General features: G+C 44.5%; 1 protein-coding gene across 4 annotated transcripts in view; it reads right to left on the reverse strand.

Moving 5' to 3' along the window:
* The window catches only part of cep350 (centrosomal protein 350), a 39,309-nt gene that overhangs the window by 4,451 nt on the left and 14,738 nt on the right, over window positions 1-20,120 (reverse strand). For 2 of the 4 annotated variants that reach the window (XM_046300796.1, XM_046300794.1), the window contains exons 16-34: window positions 17,384-17,598; window positions 15,145-15,308; window positions 14,850-14,960; window positions 14,454-14,594; window positions 14,010-14,251; window positions 13,677-13,840; window positions 10,244-10,440; window positions 9,150-9,343; window positions 8,842-8,929; window positions 8,414-8,566; window positions 8,084-8,241; window positions 6,278-6,400; window positions 4,587-4,813; window positions 4,179-4,366; window positions 3,211-3,343; window positions 2,547-2,707; window positions 2,311-2,447; window positions 2,131-2,213; window positions 231-2,002 (exon numbers count right to left, since the gene is read on the reverse strand). In XM_046300796.1, coding sequence (XP_046156752.1) covers window positions 231-2,002; window positions 2,131-2,213; window positions 2,311-2,447; window positions 2,547-2,707; window positions 3,211-3,343; window positions 4,179-4,366; window positions 4,587-4,813; window positions 6,278-6,400; window positions 8,084-8,241; window positions 8,414-8,566; window positions 8,842-8,929; window positions 9,150-9,343; window positions 10,244-10,440; window positions 13,677-13,840; window positions 14,010-14,251; window positions 14,454-14,594; window positions 14,850-14,960; window positions 15,145-15,308; window positions 17,384-17,598 — 4,651 coding nt within the window. The remainder of the gene's footprint in view (window positions 1-230; window positions 2,003-2,130; window positions 2,214-2,310; window positions 2,448-2,546; window positions 2,708-3,210; window positions 3,344-4,178; window positions 4,367-4,586; window positions 4,814-6,277; window positions 6,401-8,083; window positions 8,242-8,413; window positions 8,567-8,841; window positions 8,930-9,149; window positions 9,344-10,243; window positions 10,441-13,676; window positions 13,841-14,009; window positions 14,252-14,453; window positions 14,595-14,849; window positions 14,961-15,144; window positions 15,309-17,383; window positions 17,599-20,120) is intronic. The other 2 variants (XM_046300795.1, XM_046300797.1) reach the window with 2 other exon arrangements.

Genomic DNA, 20,120 nt, shown 5'->3' on the forward strand with positions numbered 1-20,120 from the left:
CAATTATTGCTACATTCCTCCTCAGTTATCTTATCAGTTCTGTTTAATCATTTACTAGATCAAGTCTCTTAAGTACTTTAACTGAAAAACTAGGAATTTATAAATTTGAAATTCAATGTGTTACACATTATGTGATTTCAGGTTATCACATTATTGGAGGAGTAAATTCTGTTTTAACACTTAGAACATTTACTCTATAAATGTCTTTAGAAAGGGTCAGATGAACTCACAGGCCGGTTACAGAGTTCTGGAGAGGAGACTTGCTCTTCTTGCTCTGCATCTAGGAAGAAGGGCAGACCATCTCTTTGTGCTACAGACTGTGGTTGGGAGACAGTCACCCCACCCTCATCATTAAAAAAGTCATCTTGCATTTGATTATAAGCTGATATCTTCTCTTCTTTGGCCTTTCTGATCTGTGTGAATTGCGTCACGGCATCTTTCATGAAGTTGTTGAGGAGCTTATCTGCAAAAGCACCGAGGGCGTCTTTCTCCACGGTTTGCTCTGGAGTAGACTTCTGATGGGTATCTAGGCCTTCCCTCTCAGTGAGGGTAGTGGTCTCATTAAGAGTTTTTCCCCCCAAGGCTATCTTACGGTCTATGTCAGTGCTGAAGAGACTGGTAGGCACATCTTCAAGGTCGAGAATGATTGTCTTGGTTCTTCCATTGGACAATGGATACTCTCCCTCTTTGAACTCATGCGAGTTGGTCAGGTTTATCTTGTGTTCAGCTGGACCATCATTCACATCAGTAGGTCCTTTGTCTTCAGAATCATAACTCTTCTGAGATGTTTCCTCTTTTCTATTTCTCAGATTCCCCCCGTGTGTCTTCTCAATGTGGTGGTTCTTTGTCTCGTCTTCAGACTGGTCATCAAGGAAAGAGTCCTCATCCTCTGTGGTTTCCACATAGATCTCAAACTTATCTGGCAGATGGGAGATCTTGTCTGGAGGAGCGAAGATGCCATGGCCCTCCTCACACTCAAAGTAAACCACCTCATCGTAGGTGCCATTGTTGCTTCCCTCAAACTTGTCCAGCTCTACTCCAGCCCAGAAGCCATTGGCAAAGCTGGTGTGGCCCTTGAATCTAAGCGTACCAGGCTGGACGTTGCTCACTAAAACCCTGTCCCCAATGGTGAAGTTAGGCATTTCATCCACTGATTGTGAAGGCGGTGTCTGGGAAGGGGAGATAGTTGGAGAGCGGTTTGAACTAATGACCTTCTCCTGGGAATCCTTGGTCTGGCTATTCAGGTCCAAAAGTCTTTCAGAGCAAGGACTGCCACAACTAGCTCCAGATCTTTCACTCAGCTCTTCACCGATATCCTCCTCACTACTGTAGAAGGGTGAACTACTGTGGGAAGCCTCCCTGGTCTCTTGGCGGGACGGTGAGGTAGCTTTGGAGCCTTGGTTGTCCTCCCTGAGTGATGACTCCACTGAGGATTCAAAGTCCTCATGATAGTCATCAGCTGAAGGAGAGGCCTCCTTACCCTTGGCTGAAAAGTCCCTATTTGACGAAAAAGCATCAGACTCAGGGCTGTATGATCGTTCTTTGATGGGGGATGGTGATTTCTCATCAACATCAAGACTGCTTATCGGGGAAAGCCCTTGTTCTCCTTTCTTTATAGAAACATGTTCAGACAGAGACTGGTGCTGCTGGGAAGCTGGTCTCTGCTCTAGGTCAAGTTTGAGAAGATGGTCAAAGTGTCGGTCTTCAGAGCGGGAATGAGAATGCTCAGAGCCTTCAGACTTCACAGAGTCCAGCTCCTCCATGACCTCTGACCGGAGGCTGGAGACAACGCTCTCATCCCCCGAGTCGGTGGCCTGTGGTCTGGCTGGCTCCCTCAGAGGGAGTGCCCCCTCAGAAGGCTGCCTGGGGAGATTCTCGGGGGACAGCAGGCCCCTTAGACCGTTGGTGTGCTCTGGACTCCCATACACTGGAGTTGGGGTGACTGTAGGGGGGTCCTCGTCTGAGGACTCCTCATGCCCTGAGGTATATTTACTGAGGTCATCTGAAAACAAATCAACAACGCACTAAACAATGTGTGTTATGATTACAGAATGGGCACAAATGTCTAAGTCTTAGAAAGTATTTTGAGGAGAAAAATACACTTATTGACAGTGCTTATCCACAACCTACCTTGTCCAACTGGAGAATGTGGAAGGGTCTTCTCAGCTTTCTCAGAGTCAGAGACAACCTTCCAGTTTTTGCTAGTTTCAGACCTGGGGAGAATATTAGAATATTCTGATGAAGATCCCATGAAAGCAGACTAATTGATCAATTTGCGGATCATACATAGAGTGAAGTGCGATGGTGTACCTGTAAGGAGGTGGTGATTTAATCTGGGGCTTCTCTGTGGCTGAGATGGGGGCCTTGATTTGAGGCTTGGCAGAGGGTGTCGAGTCTGGTTCCTTATTCAACTCAGTCTTGGTCTTCTCAATGAAGTCATTGTAGGACTAGACGTAAGAAAACAACAAAAAAACTCAGTCACTCTTTTTGTTATGACTCATTGAGTGGAGCAGGACAGGCTGGGATTCTCTGAGACACATACTGACCTCTAGCTGCTTCAGTAGGCTGGCCTCCTGGGCTTTCAGACGCTCTTTGTGCCTCTTCTTCTGCTCTTTCTTCAGATGGTACACCACAGACTTGCGTTTGCGCAGCTCCTCTTTCAGGGCACGTATACGGCTCTCGATATCTCTCTGATCTGACATGGGCTCTGTGTGGCAAAATAAGTATTGTTAGAATGCTAAATCCATACAAGACTGATTAGTATAAAGTAATCCAAATTAGAGCTACAGAACTCAAATTCTGAGCAGGGGGGGGGGGGGCGTGTAAATGTCATTATTTGGTGTTTGTCGATACCAACATTCATAGGATACTCCAAAAATGCATGCACAAGTACATGTTATGGTAATAGAACAACCTGCAGATTGAAATACCCACCATGATATTTACACAGAATCACAGAATCAGCATTCACAGTTTAAGGACTATGAATGTAGCTCGGTGCCACAGGTAGGAAGCTTCCATACACCCATAACACAACTAAGCAGGTTGAGCGTCAGGGAACTGCACGCACAATCATTTTCTTACAACATCACATTATGCCTGCACAGTCAGTCATCGCTATACTCTGCCTTTCAACATATCTAACAGAAAATACAAAATAATGCCTCAGTTTGGAAGGGACTACTGCTCCAGACATTGGGGCCAACTCACCTGTGTGTATGCCTGAAGGGGTGTCAGTGGCCTTGGGGTCGTGGCTGGCGGTCCTGGAGGAGGAGCGGAGCTGCATCTGGCTGCTGCTGCCCTCTATGTGTGTGTTCGTGTCGAGGCTGGCTTTTGGTAGAGACTGTATAACAGAGTAAAAGGATAGGGTCCAAGGGGAATTTAGGATACAGTCTCACATTCACCACAACAGCATTCTCCAACTAACTAACCATGCCAAGCATCTCACACATACACAAAAACAAACACACTCAAAAGGCAGTGTCCCTAATGGATTCAAATATGCCATATTCTGCCTTAATTTAGTCTTCTTGCTTAAAGCCCATTTGCACATGGCTGCAGGTAGCGGTTAAGAGCGTTGGGCCATTAACCAATAGGTCGTTGGTTTGAATCATCGAGTAAACTAGGTGAAATATCAGTCTTTGTTCCCTTGAGCAAGGCACTTACACTAATTGCTCCTGTAGGTGTCTGCTAAATGAGAGTGTCTGCTAAATGACAAAAAATGTACATTCCTAAAATTATTTAACTCATAACTACATATTATGTTATTCACAATTTGGGTGAAAGTAGTGATTTTTTTCTTGACCTAATAGGGCAGTTGATTAACAATAATGCATGTAACAAAACAATCAATTAGCACAAATTCATTGATCACGAGAAGTGACAATTCACTGAAAGCAGCAACTGGTCCTGGAGCCTGGACAAAGGCCTGCATTCACTGAGCTGCCCAGCGATGGGAAGAGAGCTAACAAAGTCTCAATTTGCGCTCAAGAGGGAAACAGATTCTGTTAACTCATTATACAATTCCCTCCATATTCCTTTCACATGCTGCTTTTGATTTCTTTTAACATTATTTCCTAATCTTATGGAAAGGCTAATAAACACATGTAATCAATGTCTTTCTACTGTATTAATACATTATTGTAAAACATGAAATCCCAACATGCACAGGGCCTTACCCTCCTGCTCGCAGAGGGGGAGTCAAAGTCCTGGGTGTAGATAGAGGGGCTGTGCTGGGCAGAGGGCAGCTCAGAGACAGAGCAAGGCTGATCAGTGGAGGGGATGTCTGGCTGCTGGGACCCAGACAGCTCTGTGTGCACACTGGAGCCAGACACAACTGGGGAGTAGTCACCTCCACTCACAGAGTCTGAGGAGATACACAAAGGTCATGGGTCAAGAGTAGATAGACCTGCAGCCTCAAACATTGAGATGCAGCTAGCTAGATGGACTGTATGGCGTTCTGTCATTCATAAAAGTACATGACATAAGGCAAGCAAACACATGACCTGATAACAGGCAGTAAACAGAAACCACTGTATACTACCAGGTGCCCATTTATTTCATGTCATACACAACCTCTTTCTCACCTCTGTCAGTTCTGCCCTCAGGGCTGTGCTGGCTGGGGCTGGGGCTCTCTCTCTGTTCTGACCTCTGGTCTCGGTCTCTAGGACACCCTCTGTCCCAGGCAGCCATGGCCTGCTTCTCCATGTGCCTCACCTCTGCCTCCTCAGCATCCAGCCTCTGCTTCCACTCCAGCAGCTCCTCCGCATGCCTCCGCCGCTGCATCAAACCCTGCTCCCGCTTGGTCAGGAACCTGATGGTGGGGAGGAGCGGAGGAATGGAGAGAAGGGTGGAGGAGGAGAGAAAGCACAAAGGGCACAATCTACATGAGGAGCAGTGAAATGATGGCAACATTGCAGATGCTAGCAGAGCCACCAGCAGTCAAAACACTCAACCCAACCACCCCCTGCCGATCTTCACTGCAAACTCAAAACCTATGGGATCGCCCACACACACACACACACACACAACAAACCATGTTTACCTCGATAGACATGGTTTCATTTTGACACCATAGTGCACAAGTCACCCAAACTCTTCCCCAAACAACAGAGTAAAAGCATTTCATCAAAATGGGGAAAAACAGAAACAAAGTGTGGTGGCGACCTGATCACCAGGCCAACATCATTTGATTTAACACCTCACAAACATCTCTGTCCAATACAGAACCGCACCCCAGAATATCCTAAATATCTCTATGGATGGAACTTCAACATGAATTCTCCACAGCACAAGAGTCTAAATGCATTTCCCAAGTACACTGCTGAGAGAAAAGACAACGTTCAAATTCTTTCTCCATTGCTTGGATTTATAACATACATCGAAAAGGACTGGTGTGTTATGCAATGCAAGTTAAACAGCTATTTTGCATATTGACTATAATTAGTACAAGTACCAGACAGTACTGTGTTGTTTGGCTTTGTCTCACTCCCTCTTGCACCAGCCTAATTCAAACTGAAGTTGGGAAAGATACTGTAGGGCTTTGGTCTAGACTGTGTACCCAATTCTATTGAGCCCACTTGATATATATTCTCATTAGCCTATCACAAGCAACAGTTACCTAATCAGGAAAATCAGTGAAGATTTACTGGGCTCATTAAATCAGATGAAACCCTTTATCATATGTTAAAGCAACGCCCAAAGGCACTGCGTCTTTCTCATAGATGGGTTGTAGCCTAATATCTCAGCATTTCATCTTAGGGACTTTGTTCCAACTAAGTAGTGAGTGGCATGAATACGAGGAATATTAAGAGATGCAGATTATGATTGATTCACTCTGAATGAGAGTTAAATGAGCGCCTCCAAGCAACACCACAGTGAGCTCTCGCTGTTCAATGGGAGAGTCTCACTTAATCAGGCCAACCATATTAACATGACTATGACCTTTGACCGAAGCATGTCAAAGAGAGGTCATATTATTATTGACAAAAATGCCTTTTGTTTTTCACTTCTTTTTGAATTGTATTACTTCTGTGCCCCTTCATGCATACGGTTGTGACCGTACATGCAATGCCTGGTGACTTTGGTTTGCGTTTGGTTTGTGTTTTCAAGCTTTCAATTCCCCAATTATTGGGAGAAAAAATAAAAATAACCTGGCAAGACCCTAGCAGTCCCCCCCACACACCATTCCACCCATGCTTCCACTAGTGGTAGTGGCTGAACACAAGCATGCTCCATGGGACAGAGGCAGCAGTGAGAGGCGAGAGCAGCACTGTACCTGACCAACTGGTTGTAGATAAACAGCTGGAGGTTGGGATGGAGATTGGGGAAACAGAGACTGAGAGAGGCCCAGTGGTGGGCCGTAAACACACAGAAGAAGTAGTGCACAGGAGAGCAGTGTCTACAACAAAACAAAGCAAGGGGACACATGACACACAGAGAAAAACAACCAAACATGAGTTGGAAAATGAGGGGAAAAAACAGCAAAATAGAGAGATTAGGAAGTAATAGAAAAACAACCACAGAGACAAGAGGGGGAGAGAGAGAAGACAGCAGTGAGTAAGCATGTGTTTTATTGCACCGAATGTTTCATGTTTCATTCTAAGAGAATGAATGTACTTAATTACTGCGCCAGGGCTTTGTGTTGTTGGCAGTGCTTTAAAGGGGTATTAAAACCCAGTCCTTTTCATCAGACGTGAGCCAGGACAATGGCAGGGATGTAGTGCGTGTTTGTCTTTGGAGCCGGACTACAATGAATCGCTGGTGTCTAGTAATGTGTAGCCATGTGTGAATGCGTGCAGTGGTGGCGGTGCCAGAGACAGGAGCTAGGCGTGACTGATAAATGATCATCCTTAAGGGTTAAGAGAGAGAGGCCTTTGTCTCATTTTGCACCCCACTGGACATAATGCTTCTGCTTAATTAAATGCACTGGATTAAGGAATTTGGGGAGATTAGATTATTTTTGCAAAAAGTTGCAAACGTGGTGGGTGATCATATTGTTAATGTTTTTAACTACTGATTTGGACTTCATTAGAATAAAATCCAGGCTAAAAGCACACAAACCTATGATCAACACAACAATAAGAATAACAACACTAGGGCATGATTCAAAGAGAGGCTGTTTACATAATGAAAGGGCAGATTGTTAGAAGACCAAAGCTAGCGAGCAAACAGAGGCATGGCTACAAGCAGCTTGTTAGTTCCCTATAGGAAATAAAGTCTCGGCTCAAATTGACAGCGACCTCCATGTTTAGCCGTGACATTACGTACATTCAGTTTGTGTTATTTGGTCATTTTATAAATTCAAGGAATCATTAGCTCTAGAATTAGTACTGATGTTCTTGAAAGAAAATTCAAAATCCTAAAACGCAAAACACAAACCTGAACGTGTGTTAGGACCTGTACTGCAGAATGTTCAAGTACACAAAAGGGTTCAGTCAGTGTGCAAGTCTGGTTGTATAACCATCATGTGAGCCCCAGAGTCACAAAACCACATTGTTAACAGACGTAAACCTGCCCTGGTTGCTTGGACGAGACACCAGACAGATATTTTACAATACATATCTGCTCTGGTTCATATGGTTAATATTCCAATGATTAGTACAGGGGTTAAAGAGAACACACTCTATCTATAGAGGACAGGAAGCATGCTTATATTCATATGCACACCACAGGTTAAGGATCAGGGTGTCTAGTCAAGCCATTCCCCCATTCAATTGTTTTCACTAAGAGAAGCTCTGAGGTGGCTAGCTAATTCCTTGTGAATAATAAAGCAAACAGCTTGAATGATTGACATGCCCAATGTGAGAACAGGATTATAGTTTTGTTCAATCATCAGTGTTAAAACAACAATCACACCCATAAAGATATGGTTATCAAATATGGTAATTTCAGCTGTTTAAAAGTTGGTATAAAGTAATATTCAGTGACCAGAATGGTGGCATAATATCAGCCATCTTAGTGAATCCTGTTATAACCCCTAAAGTGGAAAAAAATGAGCCCATGACTGTCAATTAGACATTTGAGTTGTCAATAGAAATTTGGACAGTGTGGTTATTAATAGGTTAATAGAAGAGAAAATTACTTCTCCTCCATGTGAGAGCGCATCTTCTTGAGCTTCTGCATGATGCTGCTGGTCTCACTGCCAGACACTGAGAGGGGAGAGGCACTGCGCACGTCCCCGTCTGTTATCGCAGCACTGGGGGAAGCTGCCTCAACTATGGGCTCTGACACTGGAGTCTCCTGTAGGACACAGACGGATCATTTTAACTCTTTATGAGACCATGTAGCATTGTTTTAGACATATGAATAACAAAAAAAGCATGTCTTTCTGACGTTCAGTTCAGTATCTCCATGAATAAGAAGTGTATGCGTCTCCGATAGGAATAAGATGAAAGGTGGTGGTAGTACTGACTGGTGGGGTGTCACCGGTGCTGGCACACTTGAGGCGCTCCTTCAGCTTGAGGGTGGTGTATCTCATCCTCTCTATCTCCTCCTGCTGTTTGAGCAGCAGCTGCCTCTCCTTCCTGGCTGCCTTGTTGGCCTCCTGCAGACACTTGATTTCCGCCTGGACGCCACACACACACAGGGTCATGGTCACTCAGCAGGTGAGATGTGCAGAGATTTAAGGCTCGATTCAATCCGTATCGCTGAAGTTAAGTGCTATAGTGTGCTTCAAATTGAAAGGTACTTTCCGATGAGCAGACAAATGCTGAGTTTACCGTGAATGCAGTCTCCGCGAATGAGGAAAAATTGCCTTTAAATGTCAATCACACCATAGTGCTGAACTTCAGCGTCACAGACTGAATCAAGCCCTTAGTAAGTTAGTTGTGAGTTAGTTACCTGCTCCTGTTGAAGTTTCATCAGTAGGCCTCTTTGCTTCTTTCTGATGGGCGGCATCTTGTCATCTTCACCCTTGTCTCTGAAGCGCCTATGTGGTCAGAAAGGAGAAAGTGAGATCATGAATGCAAAATGAGGACAGAAGTGCCAAATGGAGTCTAGTTTTGGTCAATGTGTTCTGTTGAATTTCTCTAGTGGTTACTGTATATGAATCATTGGAGGACATGACAGAAAACAAAACATTGAATTTAGCGGGGAATGAGACACTATTCATTTGGACAACATGGATCCTAATAAAAGTAAACCAGTGCCTTTTCTGATGCTCCAGCCAGGCGAGCTCGGCCTTGGTCTTCTCCTTAAGGGCCTTCTGTCGCAGGCGCAGCAGAGAGCTCTGGTGGTGGGCGCGCACCTCTTCCTCCTTCATGTACTGACGCACCATGTCCATGGTGAACCTGGAGAAGCTGTCCTGCCCGCTAGAGAAGGGCATGCTGCCATCCTGCTGCTGCTATGGGGGGGGGGGGGGGGGACAGTGAGGGGACAGTGAGTCACTCACACAGATAACACAAAGCCTTATCAGTCAGGAAACCGGGCATACACAGAGAGCAAACAGCGATAGATGGAAAATCACTCTGGCCACTGGTTAAAATGTTTATTCGGCTGGCAAACAGACTGAGGCGTGGGAGTGGTTGCTACATAGGTATTTACAACACTTATTCTCTAAGTCCATTCAAATAAAACACCCGGGCCCAATGAAGGCCAAGGTTTGTACAAGATCATCTCCACATGTGGCAGCCAGGTGTGAACAACGGTGTATGGTTCTCCACCCCATCTTAGCTGCACCATGGCCAACCTCTCCTCCACATGTTGGGTTTGAGAGGACTGAGTACAGGTTGGGGAGAGAGGGATACAGCCAGGAAGGGAATCTCCTAGGAGCAGTTAAGCGGACTGGGGAACACAGCACATTTATTGTTCCCAGGGTAGAAATTAGTTGAGCAGGTTTTCCCAGTCTCTCTGATGCCCTTGCCAGTGGAGCCCACAAGGCAGGCAGGTCTTTCCTAGCCTCAATATGCCCAGGCACACTCCCTCATACCTCATCTCAGGGACTGAACACTGAGCCCTTCAGAGAGGCAGGGAGCTGCCACTGTGGCTTGACATTAAGAGTGAGGACAGATGCTGCTGCCAAAATACTAGAGAAGATATAAGTTCACCATTAATGAGGTCAAATGCTAGTTAAGCATTGTGTACTAGTTAATTCAAGGATAGGCAGAAACCTCTCCAAGTAAACTAGTACACTTAAGCTTTTGGATAAGTGCTAGGACTTCAGTACTGTGGAGGCCAATCATTATTTGAGTAGCCTTGCTATTTTGCCAGAATGACAACTATTGAGATGAGGTGGCATACTAACCTTGGAGCTGTTCTGTTCTGAGGTCTTCTCCTGACTGGGTTGGTTATCTGAGTCCTCACGGGGACCTCTCTTCTCCACCGCTCCCCGCCGGTGGGACTCAGAGGGAAGCAGAGAGCGGAACGAACGTTCCTCAATCTCATCTTCCGTCATTGACTCATCAAACTTCAGAGAGTACTCTGTAGCAACTGAGGTGCTGTCTGTATGGGGACAGATTGGAGAGAGGAAACATAGACCACTTTCTAAGAGACTCCAGGTTGTTTACTCTCTCCTCCGTACATATTTGGAAAGTGAAGCTATGTTATATTTGGCTTTATATATGAGGTTACAGGACAGAACGTCACCTTTTATTTAACTGTTTTACTGTTTAGAAATGAAAGCAATTTATGTATTTAGTCGACCAAACACAAAACTTATGACTACTTTAATAAACTATACTTACGACTACTTCAAACGGGGGGGACAGGATACATAAAGTGATTTCATTTCTAAAATGGTAAAACTAGGTGTATAAATACACCTTCAAATAAAGCTGACATTCTATACTATCGCCTAATATGAAACATTCTCTATCAAACCTAAAACTCTGGAGTATACAACCAAAATAAAATATTTAGCTTCACTGTCCAAATGCATATGGATGGGAGTAGTGGGCAAAAAAGTATTTAATCAGCCACCAATTGTGCAAGTTCTCCCACTTAAAAAGATGAGGCCTGTAATTTTCATCATAGGTACACTTCAACTATGACAGACAAAATGAGGAAAGAAATCCAGAAAATCACATTGTAGGATTTTTAATGAATTTATTTGCAAATTATGGTGGAAAATAAGTATTTGGTCACCTACAAACAAGCAAGATTTCTGGCTCTCACAGACCTGTAACTTCTTCTTTAAGAGGCTCCTCTGTCCTCCACTCGTTACCTGTATTAATGGCACCTGTTTGAACTTGTTATCAGTCTAAAAGACACCTGTCCACAACCTCAAACAGTCACACTCCACTATGGCCAAGACCAAAGAGCTGTCAAAGGACACCAGAAACAAAATTGTAGACCTGCACCAGGCTGGGAAGACTGAATCTGCAATAGGTAAGCAGCTTGGTTTGAAGAAATCAACTGTGGGAGCAATTATTAGGAAATGGAAGACATACAAGACCACTGATACTCTCCCTCGACCTGGGGCTCCATGCAAGATCTCACCCCGTGGGGTCAAAATGATCACAAGAACAGTGAGCAAAAATCCCAGAACCACACGGGGGGACCTAGTGAATGACCTGCAGAAAGCTGGGACCAAAGTAACAAAGCCTACCATCAGTAACACCTACCATCCAGGCCCGTAGGAAGTTTGCTAAAGAGCATTTGGATGATCCAGAAGAAGATTGGGAGAATGTCATATGGGAGAATGTCATATGGTCAGATAAAACCAAAATAGAACTTTTTGGTAAAAACTCAACTCGTCGGGTTTAGAGGACAAAGAATGCTGAGTTGCATCCAAAGAACACCATACCGGGATAAGTACCATAGGGGATTTATACATAGAAGGGACATTTGCTTCCTTTGAGTTGCTGAGGGAAACGTATAATCTTCCCAGAAGTAATTTTTTCAGATACCTACAAATTAGAGACTACGTTAGAAAACACCTCCCAACATTTGGGAATGCTAAACCTTCCATGTTTGACGGATGCATAAAAATATGCCCCACCTCAGATAAACTGATATCGCGTCTATATGATGCTTTTCAATCTGTTAGCACACCTTCTACTGATGCCATCAAGGCAAAATGGGAGGAAGAACAAGGGACTGACATCTCGGTGGCAGACTGGGAAGAGAGCTTGGAGTATATCCACACATGCTCCATTAATTCCAGACATCGTCTCATACAATTCAAGGTATTACACAGATTACACTATTCCAAAACTAAACTGCATAGGATATTTCCTGACACATCCCCTACATGTGATAAATGTCAGGCTACGCAGGGTACACTACTCCACTGCTTTGCCCTATGCTCTAGCTTGCATGGTTATTGGTGTGGAATTTTTAGGATCCTCTCTGAAGTTTTGGAGACTACAATAGATCCAGACCCGCTTCTGATAATCCTGGGAGTATCTGAGTCCCTAAACGGATTAACCAACCCCCAAAAACAACTAATCTCGTATGGTCTCATCTCGGCAAAAAAACAAATCTTGTTGTTTAGGAAAAGGAGGGAAGCGCCCTCTACCAAATTATGGCTCAGTGAATTGGCAAACACTGTACACTTAGAAAGAATTAGATATATTCTGAACAATAAATTATCAACATTTGATAAAATCTGGCAGCCTTTCCTCTCCTACTTGGACGAGTCGGCGCTGTGAATTTGTACTTATTAACGCACTCTCATTTGTAATATTTTAATCTACCTTTGGGCAGTGTGTGCTGGCCCTGCCACCCGAGCAGTTGGGAGGGGGGGGGGGTAGGGGGGACATCTTCCCTCTTTCTTTCTACGTGTCCTTGTTTTATATGTCGAGTTTTGTATTATTTGTTCTGCAGCCAGAACTCTGGATCTTGTTGTTCCTGTATGCTCTTTTATGTTTAGATAAGAATTGTATACCTGTCATGTATACCTATACACCATTCTTGTGTGTGTTTAATAAAAATATTTGAAACAAAAAAAGAACACCATACCTACTGTGAAGCATGGGGTGGAAACATCATGCTTTGGGGCTGTTTGTCTGCAAAGGGACCAGGACGACTGATCCGTGTAAAGGAAAGAATGAATGGGGCCATGTATCATGAGATTTTAAGTGAAAACCTCCTTCCATCAGCAAGGGCATTGAAGATGAACGTGGCTGGGTCTTTCAGCATGACAATGATCCCAAACACACCGGGCAACGAAGGAGTGGCTTCGTAAGAAACATTTCAAGGTCAAGGAGTGGCCTAGCCAGTCTCCAGATCTCAGCCCCATAGAAAATCTTTGGAGGCAGTTGAAAGTCCGTGTTGCCCAGCAACAGCCTCAAAACATCACTGCTCTAGAGGAGATCTGCATGGAGGAATGGGCCAAAATACCAGCAACAGTGTGTGAAAACCTTGTGAAGACTGACAGAAAACGTTTGACCTCTGTCATTGCCAACAAAGGGTATATAACAAAGTATTGAGATAAACTTTTGTTATTGACCAAATACTTATTTTCCACCATAATTTGCTAATAAATTCATTAAAAATCATACAATGTGATTTTCTGGATTTTATTTCAAATTTTGTCTGTCATAGTTGAAGTGTACCTATGATGAAAATTACAGGCCTCTCTCATCTTTTTAAGTGGGAGAACTTGCACAACTGGTGGCTGACCAAATACTTTTTTGCCCCACTGTATATTTATCATAAATTATGGTTATACACTGCCTGCTTGATAATGGTCCATCTCCAGATCCCACAATGCGTGCTATGAGCCCAGGCCTTACCTTTCTCATCCAGTATGGACTGCACGCTGTCACTGGGGATGGAGTCATCAGCTGCTGTATGGGCCTCCTCCTCCACTGAGCTGTTACCCGTCTCAGCCTTCCTCCTCTCCCTCTTGTCAGATGAGGCCAGGGAGGGACTCATGTGGCTGCTACTCTCTCCACCACTGGGGAGGAGAGCAAGGCAGAGGGGACAGGGGAGATAGAGAAACAATTGAGTATTGAGTCAAGGTAATGCCTATAAATGGGACCAGGTTTTTCCTGACCAAGTCAAGTGAGCTAACAAGGAAAGACCCCTGGTGTCTGTGAGGCTCCAGTGTGTGAAAGACCCAATACCTGAGGGTGGGTCTCCTGGAGGGGATGGAGTCAGAGCGGCTGTCCAGGGAGGAGAGGGGATCCTCAGTCCTGGTCCAGGCAGCAGACACCTCACTCCTGGACCTCTCTGTGTCAGTGCGGGACTGGAGCTGCTTCATGAAGCTCTGGTGATGCTGCCTCTGCTGGTCAAACAGGGTGGTGATGGGAGCAGCAGCAGGGACACCTATGGCTCCAGCAATCTGAGAACGTGCCAGATCGGTCATCTGGGAGAGAGAGCAACTTGTATCAACTGAAAAGCAGACTTAACCCAACCTAAAGTAGACGGTAATTATTTGCATATTTGTAATATTTTCCTAATTTCAATACAACGTGTAGTTTTGAGGAAACAAACAAAGTGAGGAAACAAACAAAAACCAATGCCAGTGACTGGCTGTAGAGAAAAGAGTGGAGAGGGAGTGTTCTCACCTCTTTGATCTGGCGGGCAGCTTCGGCCGTATAGCGTACAGACTCAGCTTGTTGGCTGATCATCTTAGTGGTGGCCTCCTGCATGCCTCCCAGAGACTGCTGCTGGGTCTGAGCCATGTTCTCCTGCAGCTCCACGTGAGCCTGCAATGACACACACACACACAGTTCAGTTAGTGAATCACACTACACACGTCTAATAAAATAGCTCTCATCTCACAACAAATGCAGTGACGTTAGACTGCGTTCTATAAATATTAAAGGTGTTTTGCAAATATGAAGCCCTCCTTGAGATTATCAACAATCTACCAAGTTGGGGCATGGTTGTAACTCTAGGTGATTCCTTTCTGTATTCTGCAGAGTTGCTCGTTCTAAATGCCAGTGCTTTGTGTACAGTACCCTGGCTGCTTTCTGCCGTGTCTCCTCCAGCTGACGTTGGGTCTCCAGTGCCTCCTGCTCTGCCTTCACCTTCAGCTCATAAAGGTCACGCTCGTGCCGCTGCTGCTGCGCCTGAAAGGTTAGAGGTCAAAGGTCAGGACCTATGGGAAAAGGCGAATGAAAACTACCAGAACATAACGAACAGGCCAAAAGTGCCGAAGGTAATGTTTCAAAAGTGCAGCAGCACTATACTAAGCATCTAAACATATTGTTAGCAATCTTCAGGTGTTCTGATTGGTGGGTTAGCATCTATCACCTTGAGTATTTGGGCGAGCGAGACGCTTTCATGCTGAGCCAGAGACACGCCCCTCAGCCTCTCCACGTCACCCAGCTGACGCACTGACTCCTCTATAGATTCCAGGTAATTGAGTTCTGCAGACATACGCTGCTGCAACACCCCTGGGGTGTAGTGGAGATCACCTGGACAATAAAGAGACGGATAGAAACAAAGAGAGGGAGAGTTAAGACCTGGATAGTACAGTGCCTTCAGAAACTCCTAGACCTTCCAAACATTTTGTTGTGTTACAGCCGGAATTTAAATACTGTCAAAGTGGAATTATATTTTCTGAAATGTTTACAAATGAATAAGGAATGAAAAGCTGAAATGTCTTGAGTCAAGTATACAACCCCTTTGTTATGGCAAGCCTACATGTGTCACGCCTTGGTCTTAGTATTTTGTGTTTTCTTTATATATTTGGTCAGGCCAGGGTGTGACATGGGTTATTGTGGTGTGTTTTTTGTCTTGGGGTTTTGTGGGGCGTCGACGTAGTCTATGGCTGCCTGAGGCGGTTCTCAATCAGAGTCAGGTGATTCTTGTTGTCTCTGATTGGGAACCATATTTAGGCAGCCATATTCTGTGAGTGTTTTCGTGGGTGATTGTTCCTGTCTCTGTGTAGTTGTTCACCAGACAGGCTGTATAGGTTTTCACGTTCCGTTTGTTGTTTTGTATATATATAGTTATTTCATGTATCGTCTATTCTTCATTAAAGAACATGAGTAACCACCACGCTGCATTTTGGTCCGCTTCTCCTTCAACTGACGAACGCCGTTACAACATGTGCTTAAAAAGTCACAAGTGTCATGGACTCACTCTGTGCAATAATAGTGTTTAACATTATTTTATGATAACTACCTCATCTCTGTACCCCACACATACGGATAATTGTAAGGTCACTCAATCGAGCAGTTAATTTCAAACACAGATTTGTGAGACAGGTTTTCCATGTCTTACAAATACATTTTCAAAAAAAGCAAACATTGAATATCCCTTTGAGCATGGTGAAGTTATTAATTACACTTTGGATGGTGTATCAATATTCCCAGTTACGACAAAGATACAGGCATCCTTGCTAACTCAGTTCCCGGAGAGGAAGGAAACTATCAGGTAGCCTAGCGGTTAAGAGTGTTGTGCCAGTAACTGAAAGGTCGCTGCGTCAAGTCCCCCGAACTAATGAGGTGAAAAATGTGTCACTGTGTCGTTGAGCAAGGCACTTTACACTAATTGCTCCTGTAAATCGCTCTGGATTAGAGCGTCCACTAAAATACTGAAATGTAGAAAATTTAACCATGAGGCCAATGGTGACTTGAAAACAGTTGCAGAGTTTAATGTCTGTGCTAGGAGAAAACTAAGGATGGATCAACAACATTGTAGTTAATCCACAACACGAACCTAAATGACAGAGTGAAAAGGAAGCCTGAACAGAATAAAACTATTCTAAAACATACATCCTGTTTGCAATAAGGCACTAAAGTAAAACTGCAAAAAATGTGACAAAGAAATATCAAAACACCACTACCACTCTTAATATTTTCAAGCAAGGTGGTGGCTGTATCAGGCAAGAACTAGGGAGTTTTGAAGGATAAAAGTAAATGGAATATAGATAAGCACAGGCAAAATCGTAGAGGAAAACCTGGTTCAGTGTGCTTTCCAACAGACACTGGGAGACAAATTCACCTTTCTGCAGGACAATTACCTAACAACACAATGCCAATTATGCACTGGAGTTGCTTACCAAGAAGACAGTTTTGACTTAAACCTGCTTGAACATCTATGACTTGAAAATGGCTGTCTAGCAATGATCAACAACCAACTTGACAGAGCTTGAAGAATTAAAAAAATAATGTAAAAATATTGTACAAACCAGGTGTGCAAAGTTCTTAAGAGTCTTACCCAGATAGACTCTTAGCTGTAATCACTGCCAAAGGTGATTCTAACAAGTATTGACTCAGGGGTGTGAATAGATATGCAAATTAGACATTTCTCTATTTGACTTTCAACTAATTTGAAATCTAAAAACATGTTTTTACTTTGTCATTATGGGGTATTGTGTATTGATAGGTAAGATTTTGTATTTATTTAATCCGATTTCAATTCGGGCAATAACCCAACACAATGTGGAATAAGTCAAGGGGTATGAATACTTTCCGAAGGCACTGTAATTACACAATACTGGTATGTATTTAAACTGCTGAGCGGGTATTTCTAGGTGGTATACCTGCAGCCTTGGGCTCTGCTCTGGCTGAAGACGACAGGGAAGAGGATGAGCTGGGGCGGGCTGAGGAGTGAGGAGAGCCGTACCCCAGGCCCAGGGTGTCTGCCCCGGCTAGGGAGGCGCTGCTTGGAGACACACGAGGAGAACCAGAGCCTGTAGGAGAGCCAGCTGGAGACAGGCCAGGGCTTCTGGTGGATTTCTTATTGTCCAAGCCCAAACTGGAAACAAGAAAAAACAAATGTATTCATATGCATGCTTTCTGAAAATAAATGTCATGTCCCATTTCTAACTGTCAATTTAAGGCTTTAAATAAGGATTAGATTGAAAAAGTAACAAAAAAAACATTGACATAACTTTTCCCACTCCGTTTGACTTCAGGTATGTGTGCTATACAGAGCACTGTAACAAGGTGAAATGGGAAACAGGGACTAACAAAATCAAGGAAAGGGGGCCCCAGGAAAGCCACCCTAAGTATGTTATGCTGAAAGAACGGTATCAATGACCATATTGTGCTGCTTTGAACCAGTGGAACAGGCAACGATGTCTAATCCATGATGAGATATGCTTCGGCTTCCGAGCTGGTTTCTGATGCCCTTCCGAGCCGGCTTCTGATGCCCTAACTGCTAGCGCACCCAGTGCTTTACCTTACCAGAGAACAACTGTAGCATCAAAGACTGGATTCTGAATGTTATCAAATCACACAGACAGAACAGTATGGAGGGAATCTGATATATTTTTTAAATGTCACTGAGGATGCTCAAATGTTACAGGAGAGAACTCTGCCTGGCGACGTGCCCATTTTGCAGTGGGGAGATTTGACCACCGTGCAGCCCAAACAAAAGAGTCAGTGTCAGCTAGCCCCCCCCCTCCCCTCTTGTCGACGGCATGAGGTTGGCTGCCGTAGACCCTTCAGCCACAACCGGAGCAACGACACTACGTTCCCTAGCACTCTGAACTACAGCTCCTAAACACATTTGAATTATTAGTGTTTAGCCTCTATGCCCAAATAAACTCAGAAAAAAAAGAAACGTCCCTTTTTCAGAACCCTGTCTTTCAAAGATTATTCAGATTTTTACGAATTACTTCACAGATCTTCATTGTAAAGGTTTTAAACACTGTTTCCCATGCTTGGTCAATGAACCATAAACAATTAATGAACATGCACCTGTGGAATGGTCGTTAAGACACTAACAGCTTACAGACGGTAGGCAATTAAGGTCACAGTTATGAAAACGTAGGACACTAAAGAGGCCTTTCTACTGACTCTGAAAAATACCAAAAGAAAGATGCCCAGGGTCAATGCTCATCTGCGTGAACGTGCCTTAGGCATGCTGCAAGGAGGCATGAGGATTGCAGATGTGGCCAGGCCAATAAATTGCAATGTCCGTACTGTGAGACGCCGAAGACAGTGCTACAGGGAGACAGGACGGACATCTGATCGTCCTCGCAGTGACAAACCATGTGTAACAACACCTGCACAGGATCAGTACATCCGAACATCACGCCTGCTAGACAGGTACAGGATGGCAACAACAACAGCCCGAGTTACACCAGGAACACACAATCCCTCCATCAGTGCTCAGACTGTCCACAATAGGCTGAGAGGACTGGGAGCTTGTAGGCCTGTTGTAAGGCAGGTCCTCACGAGACATTACCGGCAATGTCGCCTATGGGCACAAACCCACCGCCGCTGGACCAGACAGGACTGGCAAAAAGTGCTCTTCACTGACGAGTCACGGTTTTGTCTCACCATGGGTGATGGTCGGATTCGTGTTGATCATCGACGGAATGAGCGTTACACTGCGGCCTGTACTCTGGAGCGGGATCGATTTGGAGGTGGAGGGTCAGTCATGGTCTGGGGCGGTGTGTCACAGCATCATCAGACTGAGCTTGTTGTCATTGCAGGCCATCTCAACGCTGTGCGTTACAGGGAAGACATCCTCCTCCCTCATGTGGTGCCCTTCCTGCAGGCTCATCCTGACATGAACCTCCAGTATGACAATGCCACCAGCCATACTGCACGTGATTTCCTGCAAGACAGGAATGTCAGTGTTCTGCCATGGCCAGCGAAGAGCCCGGATCTCAATCCCTTTGAGCACGTCTGAGACCTGTTGGATCAGAGGGTGATGGCTAGGGCCATTCCCCCCCAGAAATGTTTGGGAACTTGCAGGTGCCTTGGTGGAAGAGATGGGGTAACATCTCACTGCAAGAACTGGCAAATCTTGTGTAGTCCATGAGGAGGAGATGCACTGCAGTACTTAATGCAGCTGGTGGCCATACCAGATACTGACTGTTACTTTTGATTTTTACCCCCCCTATGTTCAGGGATACATTATTCAATTTGTTACTTGTTCAGTTTGTCTTCTTGAATCTTATTATGCTCATACAAATATTTACACATTACGTTTGCTGAAAATAAACAGTTGACCGTGAGAGGGCGGTTCTTTTTTTCATGAGCTTATATAGGCTAAGCAAAATAGACGTTCCAAAGTGTTGAGTTAGCAAAGGACAATGAGTGAGTGGAACAACAGGGGTGCCCCATGTGGTAATGAACTGAAAAGACGATATTCACTGCTCAGGCCTGACAGAGGTTTAAGATTCATCTTTATGTTGGCGGAGAGATACTTTGTCGAGAGAACACTGTGGCTGATGTGGTGTCCCAACTTCACTTCAATATTCTCTCGTTATTTGAACTGTGTAAATAGCATGGGGTGCAGCGCTGGTCTTTGGACGCCGGGGT

Source organism: Oncorhynchus gorbuscha, linkage group LG15, assembly GCF_021184085.1.
Source record: "Oncorhynchus gorbuscha isolate QuinsamMale2020 ecotype Even-year linkage group LG15, OgorEven_v1.0, whole genome shotgun sequence".
Classification (NCBI taxonomy): Eukaryota; Metazoa; Chordata; class Actinopteri; order Salmoniformes; family Salmonidae; genus Oncorhynchus; species Oncorhynchus gorbuscha.